At 47.2% G+C, this 15,774-nt stretch overlaps 1 protein-coding gene across 1 annotated transcript in view; it reads right to left on the bottom strand.

Annotated features, from left to right (window-relative positions):
* Positions 1-15,774, bottom strand: part of ARID1A (AT-rich interaction domain 1A) — a 61,259-nt gene that overhangs the window by 23,535 nt on the left and 21,950 nt on the right. Inside the window, exons 2-4 of the mRNA XM_075437772.1 lie at positions 13,637-13,849; positions 12,461-12,922; positions 11,348-11,461 (exon numbers count right to left, since the gene is read on the bottom strand). Coding sequence (XP_075293887.1) covers positions 11,348-11,461; positions 12,461-12,922; positions 13,637-13,849 — 789 coding nt within the window. The remainder of the gene's footprint in view (positions 1-11,347; positions 11,462-12,460; positions 12,923-13,636; positions 13,850-15,774) is intronic.

The raw sequence follows: 15,774 nt of genomic DNA, 5'->3' as shown, positions 1-15,774 counted from the left end.
ATCTATCTCAGGGAAAGGGTTGCAAGTCCTGGCATGATCAACACAAGGGAGCCGGTTAGTTTATGCTGGAAACAGCAAGGCTTCTTTTATGTGAAAAGAAGAACCACCATTTCGCTATCTGATACAAGCTCATTTGTTAAACAAACACAAAGATGAAACAACAAGAAATACTGAACATCAAGGTAACAAAACCCCGGAGGGGAAGAGATTCAAGGCTCCGCTCCGGCCCACCCCACTGATCTGGAAGAGCAGGAAGGCTGACCAGCAAGCAAATTGATCTTCTCGCTGGGGACTGCAGCCTTCCTCTGCTGCTCCCCTGCCCATCCCCAACCTAAGTGCACATGAAAAGTGTGGGGGAAGAGGGAAGGAGCGCAGTCAGACTGTAATGATTGTAGGCACTATCAGATCACTAGCTAGCACTCAAGGAAATTATGATCTGGAGATGAGCATGTGGTGGAGCTTATAAATTCTGTAAGGCCAGTTGTTTCCATAAAGATGCTCGCAAGCAAGACCAGAGAACAATGGCTAAATTTATTCCCCTTTCTGCAAGGGAAAAAGCCTCTTCACTGCTTCTGACTAATTGAAATACCTACTTTCTACTACAATTCCATTTTCTCTGCAGTTTCTTTTCCACTCATTCAAGAACTATCGACACTTAAAAGTCACAAGCTTGTCCTTTCCTTCCCCTTTATTTCCACACCCAAAATACCTCAGTCCTCTCTATCACAAAAATTACACAGCTGACTGGCAAGCTGGGATCTCCCCGCTATTTCAGGGAAACGGATAGGGTCGTTCCTCCTTCTACGGTACAGACAACTGTACCTTGCATCTTCTCCTTCGCAAAGCATTCCATCTCGTAACTCAGAGCGGCCTGGAGACCTCACCGTGCTCCATTTACACCAGACGTACAGATGTACACCACATCCAGGAAAACACCTTGCAAAGCTGACGTGAGGTTCCCACAGATATGTCAGAAGGGTCTGGAGAGGGCTCTGCAGCCTGCCACCGCCTTCCTACTTACTGCACGCCTCTTCCAGATTGCTTCCCCAGCAGAAACCAGAAGCTGGAGCTGGGGAACACAAGTTAAGCTACAGTAGAAATCCAGTTGATGTTTTTCATCTAGGGGAGTTATAATGTACTGTTCTTTCTTGCTGGTAAATCAAAGAGTCAGAATCGAGTTTTTCAGTCTCTGAGCTGGTCCAGCCTACTGGAGGCACACTGGAAATGGTCCATGCTCCTGCAAGGCTTGCACCAGCTCAGTTTCCCCTGCCATGCTTTAATATCCTGACAAAACCATCAGCACATACCACCACAAACACAAACCCCACCAAGCACTGGCTCTTGGCATTTGTTCGGCAGCTGCAGGCTCGCTGAACACCCTGGGCAGGAAGGTAAAGTCCTGCCATTACCATGAGAAGAGGGTGAATTGTTCCAAAGCAGATTTCCAAGTTCTGTCCTATGCCAAAAACACACAAATTCCCCCAGGGAAGACCAGTGTTCACCTCACTCTACCCTTCTACCATCGGTTACTGAGCAGAAGGTAACGAGTCCCATCTTTACAGCACCAAAAGCACCTTCTAGATGATCAGCATTCTTGGTGCGTGTGCGGGCCGGGCAAGAGACAAAGGGGAGGAGGAGGAAGGATGTGTGCAGGATGTTTCTCCAATAAAACCTCTCACCACATCTACAGCATTTCTGGAACTTAAAGTGAAGTGAAAAATCCTGTTAACACTCTGTTCTCATGTGCTTTGTACCCTGTCATACTTTGGGAGGAGTGCGACAGAAAACAAAAATACGTATTTTTAAGCTGCCAGCTTACCTGTTATTGATTTTGTATTCATACATGTGTGGGAAGCATGTTCATCCACATTCCCAAGCTACTCAAGATGACTAAAGACTAACCAAACATAACCAAAGCCCAGCAACACAAGCTGGTGTCCCCTTCACATACAGCTTTCCTCCACCGCCACATAGCTCTTACCTCTTACTCTCCGAGGCACTGAGAAGTTTTCTTTCAGTTTAACAGCAAAAGATGACTTTCTACTGGCATAAGAAACAGGGAATGCCCAAGATGAAGAGCACTGTCACACTAGCACGAGCTGCACAGTATAATTCTGTGCTTTATGACAATTTCTTAAATTCATGGCCTTGCTTCTTACACTCCCCTTCAAAATGGGACAAGATCGGCAATCAGAAGGAATTAAGCGGTTTAATTCTGCAGTGAAATCACTGGGTTTGGCCCCTCAGATATGCCCCTGGAAGCTCAACCTCTGATCTGAGCAAGGACCACATGTGAGCAACTACAAACTAGACAGTTCTCAGGTCCTGCAGCAAGCTTTTTGGAGAAAAACCCAAGATCCTGCTTACAAAACTAAGCATGCATAAAAACATTCAGGTCCTATCATGTGCCACTTACTCATCCAAGCAGTCCTTAGGTAAAGAAAGTGAGTGCTAAGACATTTACTACTTCAAGGGAAAAAACACCTGCCCACTAAAACAAATATCAGGATGGTAAGACTACCAAGGCTTCAGGCTCTGCTAGATGGAGTCCATATTCCCTTCCCTTACCAGGAGTTTAAGCTCTTCTCAGGCATCAGCACTGACAATTACAAACCTAAGATGGGGACTAGAACATGCAAGAGAGATTTGTGCAGTTTCCTTGCTCAAAAAAGAAGCTGCAAAGCTCCTTCTTCCAGGCTGGCTTTAGATGAACTGGCAGAAGCTGCCGGCTCTAGCTGCACTGCAGGAAAAAGAGCATTTGCAAAGGAGGCTGTCAGGAGGAGGGGCTCAGTGTCACACCAGAAATTTTACTCCGATTGCAAAAATAAGCTGCTGTAAATCCACCTCAGTAAATCTAGGTGAGTCTGGTTGTTTGGCAGAAAGCAGGTACAAAATAAAAAGGGAGGACGATAGAAGGAAGTGCTGCTGGCTTTACTACATTCCTGCAACGGGAGACCTTGCAAAACAGCCAGTGCTGCTACCGCAGCAGCCATTGATTTTTCAGAGGTCGATACTCCACTCCCACAGACCTACTCGGCAGGAGCTTTAATCACATCTACTGCTCCTACCCTGTGCCACCCCTCCTTCTCTCCCCCCTCCAAATAAAATTAAAAAAAAAAAAGGGGGGGAGGCGGGGAGGGGAACCTTTCCTCCCCTTCCGCACACTGAGCAGACAAATTTCACATTCTCGGTCTTTGGAGAGGAGAGATTCAGAAGCTGTAGCTGCAGCACAAAGTACGAAGGAGTAACATGATTCATCCACAGAACAAGATGTCGCTGAAGGGAAAACCCACCGCGCGGAAGGCCAGCATCCCCACTCCGGGAGCGCTGGGTGCGGAGCTCTTCCGCAGGACCCCGGGAAATAGAGCAGCAGAACTCCCCCAAAGAGTTCCCACTTAACCCTCTGAAAGCTGCCCAGCTTCTATAAAGTACTCCCAGGTTTGTCTAAACATCGATACCACATGAAGTATGCAAAGCAGCAGCGGCAAATGAAGTTTTGCTTGACAGGGGAGTGTCACTGTAGCTAGCAGAAGCCGGCCCGGCCATCCAGCAGCAGCGATGCCACACGAAAGGGCGAAACCTCCTGCTTCAACACCAACACCAACCCTAGGGCAAGTCGCAGGAAAGCAGCATGGACGACCCCAGGCACAATGAGCAGCAGCATCTGAGGATGCTCTCAGCAACACTGATTTTTTTTGGGGTGTTGGGGATGCCGGGGAGCAGACCTACAAGTTGATCCCTCCCACTCGGAAAGGCCGGGCTGACACCAGGCCTTGGGCAGGGAAGTGCAAGCGAGAAACCAGTCCGAGTCTCAGCTGACAGACCACAACCCATTCATTTAAAGAGCTTTTGTTTCTCTTCCAGGGGTTTTTCAGTATTCTGCTTCAGTCTGAAGACAAACCCCAGATCACACAAAACGCTCAATCACGTAAAAGGCAGGAAGCGACCCCTCTTCTTGCCAGCCGTAAGGATATTCCAATTCCCCACCAGTGCATCTTCTGGAAGGCGCTTTCCAGTCTCCGATGCGTTCAATTTAGACATTAGCATTTAGTCATCTCAGCATGTGATCATGCCACCATGCCAACCACACGAGTTAGGGTGGGCAAAGAAACGCAGCAAAGGCAGGAGTCCGAGATAATTTAAAAATTCAAAGGCCCCTGTTCAGGCCAATACTTTGGATTTCAAGACAACTCAGCTTTGGTACTGTTAACAGCCTCTTTGAGACAATTAAGAGTGACAGAATCAATTTTGAAAAAGCAGGAAGGAAGGAAGATTTTAGGAGAGAACGAGATTTCTAAGGGAGCAGGTATTTGCAAGCCGGATGAATCTGGCAGTCCTCTTGCTGGAAAAAGCTGCTGAAGAGACAGCCGGAAGCTGGCAGCTCCGTCCTGAAGTCCATCGTACCTGTGGGGAGGCAGCGACGGAGCGACACGAGGGGCTACGGCTGAGCCCCCGACACTGCCAGCTGGGGCGTCGCTGGAGAAACCACTTCCAGCCAAGAACCTGCCTGCAATACCGCACCCAGGTACCGCTGATCTCAGCGGGACAGAGAAACTGAAGACACATTTGGAAAGAATCGAGGAAATTCTCCTCTCGCCCTGGCTCAGAGCTGCGAGCGTGCACGGGAAGAGGTAACATAACCATGGAAACCTGGCCCAGGCCAGACGCTGACGTACGCCCGGTGCTACCCTCGGGGTCAGGGTGCCAGAACAGTCAATTCCTAGAGATGTCGCTTCTTGTCATTTCAGGAAATTCAGCTTTTTATTTTTTTTTTTTTTAATAAAGATTTCTATTTTCCTGGGTAAGACCCGATTCAAAATTATAATAAAAACCAATTACACAACTCCTCCTCCAATTACCAGGGCTTGTTTGAAATCGCAGCACGAACCTTGTACCCACCAAGCTGCAGGCACGAGCCCATCCGAGCAGCGCGGCCGCTGCAGGGAGGGAGCGGAGCAGACCGAGCCTTGGGCCCCCGCCATGCCCCACACTTGAGCGCCATGTGGAAACAGTTTCCTCCACGGCCTTTATGATCGTGCACAGCTCCGAGACAAGTCAATCCAACATGTCAAAAAGCCACTAACAGGAAAATGACTCCTGTAAACCGAAAGCTCAGGTGTGGCAGCATTTGAGACGCATGCAGTGCTGTCAGCTGAAGTTAAACACTTTCAATTACCCCAGCAGTTGCCCCACACAGCAGACGAAGGTCACCCCAACGTGGCCTCCCCCCTCCTTGCGCGGTGTGGGACCTCCAGCAGGGTTAAGTTTTGATGGAAAGAGAAGAGGATGAGGCTGGTATGTGCGACATCAGCCTGACAAGAGGCTTCCGCGCATTTTAAAGGGTCTCCAATGACACCAAGTCAGCAGCAAAAGGGAAGTGAAAAGCCGATTTCCCTGCCCTACAACAACGAGCTTCTCGAAAGCGCTTTTAAAAGCGAAGGGTCACCTCGCGAGGCGTGCGCTTCAGCAGCTACGGCGCAAGGAGCAGCTCTGTGTTTTCAAGCTGCGGCAGCACAGGGGATGCGTGAGAGAGAGCACAGACTATTGTTCGGGATCCAAGACCAGAACTGGTCATCCTACAGCAATTTCCTGATTAAACACTGACCCGCCTAGTCACTGCGGCCGGGCCCCAAAGAGCAAGAGCCCGTGGTTCTCCCCAGCGAGCTGCCAGCCGTCCCTGCTGCCCACCTCCACGGGGAGATCGCCGTCTCCTCTTTCAGTCGGGTCCGTAATCGAAATCGCTCCTAAGAAGGCGAAAGGCTGGGGGTTAGGGGAATCTGTGCGAGGCGTGCAGGCAGGAAGCAGAGCCGAGCCGCTCGCGACCAGAATAGAAACAGGAAACGAGCCCGGCATCGAGCATAGCGCAGTCCGCTGCCAGCGCAGGCTCCGGCGAAGCGGCATCACCGGCTCCGCACGGCATCGTCGCCAAAGGGATGCTCATTGGCGGTGAAGGCGGAGAGCTCCACGCAGCCCGGAGTGGGCCCGGGCGATGCAGCGCCGGGCAGCGGGTTTCCTCCCAAGCACCAGGTCGCATGAGCTCAGCTCTAACGTGGAGGAAGGGGTGGGAGGAGAGCAAATTGCCACATGGACAAACAGCTGAGCAACCCTGAGAGGCAGGCCACAAGCATGAAACACGCCACTGGAGCAGCTGGCAGATTAGGGTAGCTTTGTGAGTGGCACTCCACGCTCTCTGCTATTAGCAAAATTTAAAAAAAAATAAAAAAAAAATAAATAAAAAAAAACCGCACAGCCTTCTCAAGAAGCCACACAGAAATGACAGCCACAATCACACACCGAGAAAAGGTCAGGGAGAGGAGCCTTGGTCAGGAAAAAAAAACATTTTCAACTCCTTGTATGGCCGTAACTTGGGATAGAAACCTTCGTATCAGCATAAACTGGAATGCACCAATCTCTCCGATACCAGCGTTTCAGGCATTGCGCTGCTCGGGGCAAGCCTCCGGGTGCTGGCGTGTTTATCTGCATATCCGCTGCGATGCCCGGGCACCACAGCATGCAACCAGCCTGCTTTGAAATGCACACATCACTAATCCCTCTCTTAAGGCAAGCAATAAGACAAGCTCAAAAGGCCAAATACAAACCAAACAGAAGCAGGAAGTCCCATATGGAAAAAGAAAAAAAAAGAGAAAAAAAAAAAAAAGAGCTTGACAAGACCAGTAGATTCAACTATAAAAGGTTCTTTGACCCTCCCCCCCAAGAAAATCGTCAAAATGATTAATTTTAATCTCAAAGAATTTTGAAGAAAACGTTCATTTCCTGGGCTGCACCGCCCTCCCCATCCACGGCAGCTCCGAGACAGTTTTTGCTGCATCTCAGCCTGTTGCAGTGATTATTTCCAGGTCAGGGGACGCAGCTGACAGAGCTCAACTTTATTCCACTTGAAGCACCTACAGTGTACAAGCTGAAACGACCGCTTCGTAAGAATGGAAAATCCACACGGTGCTTCTGTGACAACCTCCATTGTCCAAATTCAGAAACTATTTGACTTAAGAAAGGAAGAGGTAACCAAACAAAAAGATACCCCCAATTGCTGGCGATATTCACAGATGGGTTCCTTCTGCACAAGCCACAACTCTGCAGCCTCATTCCTCTCCCCTGCCTACAAAACCTAACTTTGCAAAATCCATAACTGCAAAGACCCAAGACCAGAATGCACGTTCAAAAGTTAAATGTGGATCAGGAATTTGGTTTCAGCTGGTAACATTCCATTCTGCCAGTTCTGCCATTGACAAGACCCTTTCCAGACCTGAAGTCAGAGACGAACCGAAGTGAAACACAGCTAAACAAGCGAAACAGTTTTCCAATAGCGCAAAATACTGGGATTAAAGCAATTCCCACTCCACATCCAGATGAAAATAAGTTGCCCGAAACAGGGATGGGGTTTCTCCCTCAGGCTACACAGTACACTGACCAAAACAAACTAAGGACATTCTGGGGTGGGAATTCTGAAACTTCAGTACAAGCTGCCCCAGTTTGCTTCATTACGTATTCACTGCAACAAAAACTCAAACGCAACCTTACTATTTCAGGACCTCCAAAATCTTGCCAGAATCCGTTCTCCTGGTTCGGCCAGAAGTCCCACCCCACTCAGGACCTTTCCAATCAAAGCACTGCTGAAAACAACACCTCGCACAAAAGTTCCGGTTTCCACAGGTAGGAAAGCTCCACTGAAGAAATCCAAGAAGGCCCAGTGAAAACTAAATAAAAGCCAGTATATACTGGTTTCAAATCAGTTTTGCTTTATAAAAGGATTCTGGGGTCAGTCTGGAAGTCCTACCACCACCGATACCAACTTCTGTGGTTGGGAAGGTGTAAACAGCTTGCTGTGGCAACCACTGTCTCAATGCTCTGCTTCTCATCCATCTCAAAGACATCAGGATCTTGCACTCGATTCCTTCAAGGCAGCCCACAAGACAGAGACCAGGGCAAGGTATCGATCTGTTGCGCGTCCCATAATGAGATACAAAATTCCTCCCAACAAACGTGAAACTCCAGAGAAGTCTGCAGCAGAACTGATCTGCAATCCAAACCCAAATGGATGTTCTAGCACCCTATTTGCTTCCCCTACACTTGCTACCAGCACCTTCCACATCTAAGCAGAGGGTAATTAATAGCTGGCAATATTTGACTCCTAGAGACTCAGAATCCAAGACTCAAAAGATAAAGACACCAAATAAACTGGATACAACTTGCCAGGAAGAATTCTTTGCTAAGGAGAAGAGACTAGGGGATCTCCTGGGAGAAACAGATTCATACTCAGGATTGCTCTTTGTCTATCACACCCAGACACAGAAGACTTCACTGTACTTCTCCCGTACACAACAGCAATCTAAGTTTAGTTTAGCTGCAATCCTGACAGAGCCTCCCTAGGGAAGCAGCAAATTCTTCAGAGAAATTCTTCACCTAGCCTGCTACAGGAACAGACTACCAGCCAGGACACTCGCATGGATGCATCACTCTAAAAGGCATCAGTGAGTTCAAATTAGCATCAGGATTCTCCCCGAAAATACACCAAGTATAATCTTCAGAAAGGGAACAACAAACCAGGAAATGCGCAAGCTAGAACAGCCCATAACACAAGCAGAAATGGAAGACCAGACATTTTGCTACTTACAGACGAGCAGACAAAGCATTAGAGAAATCACTAATTTGACTCTTCTGCTGTTAACAGTCTGAATACGGGAACATCGTCAGGAAAAAGTTTAGTTAGTGACACAAAAATCAGTATCAGGAAGGCATCCCGAAGACTCCCACCCAGCACGACCAACGCGACACTTCTCAGGCAGATCCTAACAAAGCCAGCAAGAGCTCAGAGGGGCTGACCAACTTGACAGTGCCACCGTCTAGCAGATCACCACTCCCCGGATCAGCCGAAGAAGTATTCCCCCCTTTATTGTTTAGAACTCCAACAGTAACGCTGATGTACAATATTACTGTGTAAAGGCCAAAGACTTGTAGAGGCACTGGGTGCGTAAATGTAACATTTCGTAAGAACCTAAAAAGCAGCAACCTCGTTCTCCTGCCGGAGTTGATCCATGTTTAACTGAAGATGATGCATGGCACGATGTGCCCCCACGCCAGGGCACCCAGTGAGCTATTCCGCAGCACCCACTGAGGCTTGGAAAAGGGCTCAGAACTCCACAAAAAATTAGCAGCCCACAAACTAACCATGCTTCTGTAAGTCATATATAATGGCAAAACAGGGATCCAGGAATCCTCCAGAGCAGGATAAAACCTTCTAAAACAGACAGACTGAGCAATATGAGGGAGATAAAAAAGAAATGGATAGCACCCTTCCACGTAGCTCTCTTGTTTCTAAGGTTCCCCGGCCAAACTCTGTGCAAGAGATTGACCACTGAAACGAAGAGTTGCCTTCCACATACCTCAGAGATCCTCCCTTTAAACCATTCCACAGCATCCCTGTCTGATGCGTTTCTCAATTTACAGACAAGGCTGCTGGTCTTGTCCTACAAGATCCTAACATGAAGACAAGGAATTATGAAACATGCAGAAGAATAAGGGTGAGTTTCTGCAGGGGCTCTCCTCTTCTTAATTTTTGCCTACCAAGGACGAGAAGGTCAAAAAATACACTGGGGTTGGGTAGGCTGAAGACTGCTTGATTTTTTAAATGAAAATTATTTGGTGATAAAGTCAGCAAAGTAAGGTGACTATAAAGTCCGTTTGAAACAGAAGCGAGCTTTACAGCTAGCCAATTCTAAAAGCTGGGCCCATTTTCTGCACCTTGGATTTCTCTTCAGCGAACTTCTGAAGTACCTGATCAGAAACTGGCAGATGTTTAAAACTTTTAAACTGGATCAAATTCCCTCGTTTCTAGGTGCCTTCACTCTTCCAGCAGAGATGGATATCTTTTCTTAAACTGCTTGAGAAAAGGGAAAACTTGAAAGGGGCCAAATACATTTAACCACAAGGTAGAAAACAAACACCCACTTGGTGCCGAGCAGGAGCCACTTTGGCTAAGCAGAGCGGCTAATTCCTATAATCTGAGTCAGAGGGCGCTGATTGGTAGGATTCATGAAGGCTCTATCAACAATGCTACTAAACAGGACTTCCCACCGTTCGGAGCTAGGGCAATTTCTTCAATTACTTCAGTGGCTTCACTTTTCCTACATTCTCCGCCAGAAGATGGGTCACATGGAAGGACTTGTGGAGAGGCAGAGTGGAAAGAAACATGCTATTTAAAAGGATTTTTCCCCAGGCCTCAGAACAAATTAAATCTTTGTAATCAGGGTCCAAAAGGAGGGGAGGAAAAAAAAGGGAAAAGAAAGAAAAAAGAAACAACCCACAACTACTCTCATTAGGTGGTCAGAACTAGAATCACTTTGTATTTTGGGTGACAATTTGTACCCACAATCCAAAGGAATTATTTCAAGGGGCTCACAACAAAGCCGTTCTCATTGCTGAGAGCAAAAATAACTTTGCTATATACACAGCTCACTCTCCTCTGACCAATCCAACTGCAGCTTAGAAAACGGACTTAGCCAGTGGCTAAATTAAAAAATAAAAGCTCACTCACTTCCTACTGGTTACAATGGAAGTAACCAGCACCATCAGAACTCAGCAGCTCAAAACTTTTCCTCCAGGTCAGAGGCACAGACCAACTTGTGCAAACCAATCTAAACTTTTAACCCTTCTCCATTTTCTGGATGAAGTTTTAACCCAGAGTTAAACTATTCTGGCCCAAAAACTGCTGGAATTCTAGGCATTAATCTCATACCCAACTGTTCACTGTACATACAGCAAGCAGATTTAGAATGCAAAAGAAAACATAATTCTCCATCTGTCAAGGAAGGAGGTATCTGTGACTTATCTTCCTCACTCCAGGTACTAATAAACTTGTCTTTTTCACCAACTGTTCAGTCAGATTGGACCAAAGAAGCTTAAATCAGCAATATAAGGATCCAATGACACAGAAAGGGAACTGCGCTGCCTGTCTGCTAACCACCAGTGCACCAGTGGGCTGAAGGAACCAGAAAATACAATAAAAATGAGGCACCTTCCCCTGAAGGTCAGGGTCTACTCTAACAGCAGTCAGGTTACTTCAGACACTGCAAACAGAAAGCTCAGAAAAGAGTCTTTTAGCTAGAACTCGCAGACCAGAGTATTTAGGGTTAAACTTTACTCTCAAATCCATTACTTTTGTAAATTACATTTAATCTCCAGTGGGAAGCCAGAAGCTAATGACTTAGTAAAAAGCACAGGCAGCCTCCATCATTCCCATTTCCATGTGGAATACTACCAGTGCTAATTTATCCTGCTGTGCTTCTGATTGCTCTCGCCCCATTCACTTCTAGATCAGCTCACCACTCACCGGCAGGCTAGAAGGTCTGGACTGAAGATTCAAGTTCATATCTTCTTGCCCTTTACTGGAAGCCATTGAGGGAGCAGATGATGCCTGGGACCCAAATGAGTCTTGAGATAACTCCTGAAACATCAAGAAACACCAAAAAAACCACAAATGGGAATAAAATAAAGGCTCTGCTGGAATCACTCTGGTATATTCTCACATTGTGGAAGAATTATGTACCCTCGGTGGCATTTGCCCAAAACAGGACGTAAGACAGCTAAGAGCTCAAGCCAGCACGCCTACAGCTCCGCAGCAGGACGCACACTGCCGGACTGCTACAGAGAGTGTTGCGAGTAGAAGTCTAAAACATGACAAAACAGTAATTCTCCAGCTTTCCCTTATTACAGACCCTGAAGAGCAGAGACTGTCCTGGGAGACTGCCCACTTAGCTTCTTGATCTTCTAACACATTACAATAGCACTAAGTACTTCATCACACAAACATCGCATGTCAATTTAAATCTTCAGCTTTTCAGAAGCTACCTTTGATGCACTGCAATGTTTGCTGAAAGGTCCCAGCTAGCTTTTCACACAACTATTACAATATTATTAAGCCTTGCTGAAAATAAATACAATTTATTACCAAAAACCAATTGCTCTATGATTTTATCTTCAATTCCATGCACTTGCCGCTTTATTTCTCCCCCCTAAAGGCAAGTTGTACATTTAAGAGCAAACTCTTCCATCATCACCTATGTGTCACACTGCAAACTGTGTTCTGCTATTGTGCTAAACCAAGTAGCTCTAGAGACCACCTGGCAAACTTCCGCAGACCACAGCGTGAAAACCATTCCCTTACAAAACCCTTTAGACTGCTACTGCCAATCAGCAGCATTTACTCGACACTAGTCTTCAAAACTGCAGTATCAGCGCAGCTTAGGCTGTTACCATCATAACACCTCGGCCAGACATACAGATCTAGACACAACGGAGAAGGCAGCACATCTAGTACCGTGATCATTCCGGTCAGCTCGCTGACGCGTACTTCAACCGACTTTAATGCACAAAGAAAAGGATTTGCACAAGTTTCTTTAAAAAAATAAACTTACTGAAGGAAACAACGCAGGAGACAGCCTACCTGAGGAGGGGGGAAGCGTTGCTGGGAGTAGGCAGACTGCTGCTGCTGTGGCTGTGACTGAGGGTATGAAGATGACTGCTGAGAAAGAGCCGAGGAAGCTGTCTGCTGAGTTTGTTGCTGCTGCTGGTAGGGCGACTGTGACTGCTGCTGTGAGTAGGGAGGCTGACTCTGTTGATGTTGCTGGGCTGTGGATTGCTGTTGAGGATATGGAGTTGGGGACTGCTGATGTGGCGGCTGGGACTGCTGCTGAGAATACGCAGGCTGCGATGTCTGAAGTTGTGGAGGTTGAGACTGAGGCTGCTGCTGCTGCTGATAAGAAGGCTGAGAGTGAGGGGTCTGGGATGGAGGCTGCTGAGAATACGGAGGCTGCTGCTGCTGGGGATGAGGGCTTTGCTGGTTGTAATACGGAGTCTGGCTTTGCTGCCCATATGCACTGGGGCCCTGCTGTCCATAAGGAGGAATCTACAGAAGAAGAGGGTACAGTTACACCAGTTACGAGGGTATTTTACATACACACACACACAAAGTAATGTTACGCTCAGGAAGAAAAAAAATTCAAATCTGAGCAGAGCAGTTAACTGGGCAGGTACCGGAAACACCAATACCTATATAAGCAAACCTCCCAGAAAACACCAAAAGTCACTTGTATATGTCGTCTGTCTTGGCAGTAACAAAATTTTAATAGGCATCATAAAAAAGATTTTAGGGATCCCTATCCTAACCACCCTTCAATGACAGTAAGAGCAAAAGGAAAGACTGCTTGCTTAAAAAAAAAAAAAGGCAGCCTTCTGAATCCTGCAAACAGTCCAGCAGGAGCCACTCGGATCACGTAGCAAGCCAAAACTGACCTGAAGTCATTTCTTCTGTAAAGAACAGCTGTGTCTTTAACAGAATACAGTGGAAAGACTATCTTAGACCCCCTCACCACTTTTTTTCCCTTGCTAGATTCACTGCTCAGCCACTGCTTCTCTTGGAAGCAACAATTCTGTAAGTCCTCGTACATCAGTCACACCTGGATCCAAGTGTGGTGCAACACGAAGCCGAAAGAAATGCCATTTCACCCAAGCAACTGACTCCAACCCATTCTGAGGTGGTCCCTTCAGAAGACACAGTACTTTGTTGCTCTTCTGCCTGTCCCTGCTACAAACAGAGGCTACAGAAGCTTGGGTGCTCTACCTGCTGTGCATATGAGATGCTGCCCATTGTACTTTGCGTCCTGCTTTGCATTCCCATGGGATATCTCTGAGGAGTTTGTGGCCCATACGGCTGTCCTGGATAGCCATGTCCTTGCTGTGGCCCCGCTTGAGGTCCCTGTTGTTGTGTGTATGGGTTGTTTCCTCCATACGGCTGAGGCCTCATCTTCCCCATCTGATCCATTGGGCTTGCAGGCTGCAAAGCAAGTTGTGGCACATGATGTACAACCAGCTACATACAGGAATCATTCACAGCTTCCCAAAAAACCCAGAAGAAAACTTCAACAGGTTGGCGCAGAGAAGCAGAAGCTCGTCTGTCTCTTCTCAGGTGCTAAACCCCACAGTTACACTCTGAATTACAGCAGGATTCCTGCTGCCCTTTCAAACCTAGAGACGGTTCACAAAGAACAAACCCAATGAGAAGAAGTCATTTTATGCTGACATATCTCCCGTGGCCGGAAGACAGGAAAGAAAGGGGAAAGATCATTAAGAAAGATGAATTATTACTGTTAAGTGGCTTTTCCCCATAGTAGGCAGTAGTTTAATATCTGGATATTCCACAACAAGGTAAATTCACGCCTAAAATTTAAATATTCACAAGAAACACTGCTTCTTTCACACATAACAAGGTCTCCCAAAACACTACACGCTGTTCATTTACACTTACGCATCTCATTTAATCCATATTGATGTAGTAATACTGGGCAGTGCTACTGACATTCACAGCGTTCAAGACTGCAGCTCCATTTTTGCCTTTTTTTTTTTTTTTAACATGTGCTTTGTGTCTGCTGCCTTTTATAGAATAAAGGTTTCTAGATCGAGTTTCTTTGGATGCGTGAAAAAAAGTCATCCTTGAAAGTCCAGTCCCCGAGTTTTAGAGCAGACATGATGAGTGAATAAATGCAACTTGCCTAGGACTTCCTGATCTGTACTATCCCCGCCTGGAGCCAAGACATAAGAACAGTCAATCAAATTTCCTGAAAATGCTATAAACCTCAAAACACAGTCTTTCTACGCAGGCACTACTATTCCCACACTAAAGGAAGCGTTGCCATCAGTCTGTTTTGGCGTAGTGACCTCTAAATGAATCCCAGGCGCAGTCTTTAACCTCCATCCCCAGGACTGAATAAGAACTGTTCACTGATCTCCTGATGACCTAACTAATACCAATTAGATGTTTTCCACCAGATCACCATGACAATGGGCTCTCTATTACACCATTCCTTCCTGCAACTAGCCCTAGGGTGGTATTTGTACAGATCCACCCTCTCTTGCTGAGATCAGGTGCTTGAGGAGTGGCACTACAGGTCTGCACAAGCAAATCTCGCGCAAAGCCAGCTCCTGCTGGAAACCCGAAAGAATCCCAGAGACCAGAACAGTATTTCAGTTATGTTTGCAGAATCCACCTTCCTAGGGGGGAAAAAAAAAAGTTCGTGCAGTATGCTACACTTCAGAAAATCCTACCCCAGCAGCCAGCACAGCTTGAAGTCCCAACACACAGACCCTGAAAACATTTGTTTGACCAGCTGTCTGCTACGGCTCGCCTGCCAGGCAAGGCACACAGCACCGAGCCCACGCCAAACCCAGGGAAGCAGGGGCACGACGGGGAGTTAATGGTTCTCTTGTGGGGCAACAGGAGCTGGGCCACGGAGGGAATTTAACGGAGGTGGCACGAAAAGCACCCCGTTTTTGGTAAGGGGGGGTACCCACTCAGCTGCAGTCAGGCTCACTTAGACTAATTTGCACCAACATGGCACAAATCAACTAAAAACCAGGCCCAAGTCCCTTCCTCCACTCCAGTTCAGGCCCTGACACCCCTGCAAATAGAGCGGTCGCCATCCTACAGAAGCCGTTCACAAACGACCACGCTCATGGCACCAATGTGACTATCTGTCGAGGCCGACTTTAGATGCCCTGCCACGCTCCGTTGTGCTGGATGCTTCCATTTCCCTCCACACCGATACTAGAACAGTTCTGAAAAAGTTACATGTTTTACGTTCAAGTTATCACAGATGCTACCGCTGAGGAGTAACACGGGCAGAGGCTGCAGGACCTCAAGGGAGGAAGCCTGGAGAAGCCCGAGATCCCCCCCGGTCCCGAATGGCCATACCCCACACACCA

This window comes from Opisthocomus hoazin, chromosome 17 (assembly GCF_030867145.1).
Source record: "Opisthocomus hoazin isolate bOpiHoa1 chromosome 17, bOpiHoa1.hap1, whole genome shotgun sequence".
Lineage (NCBI taxonomy): Eukaryota > Metazoa > Chordata > Aves > Opisthocomiformes > Opisthocomidae > Opisthocomus > Opisthocomus hoazin.
Note: the sequence above shows the minus strand (reverse complement) of the source record. Positions and strands in the feature narration are given on the sequence as shown.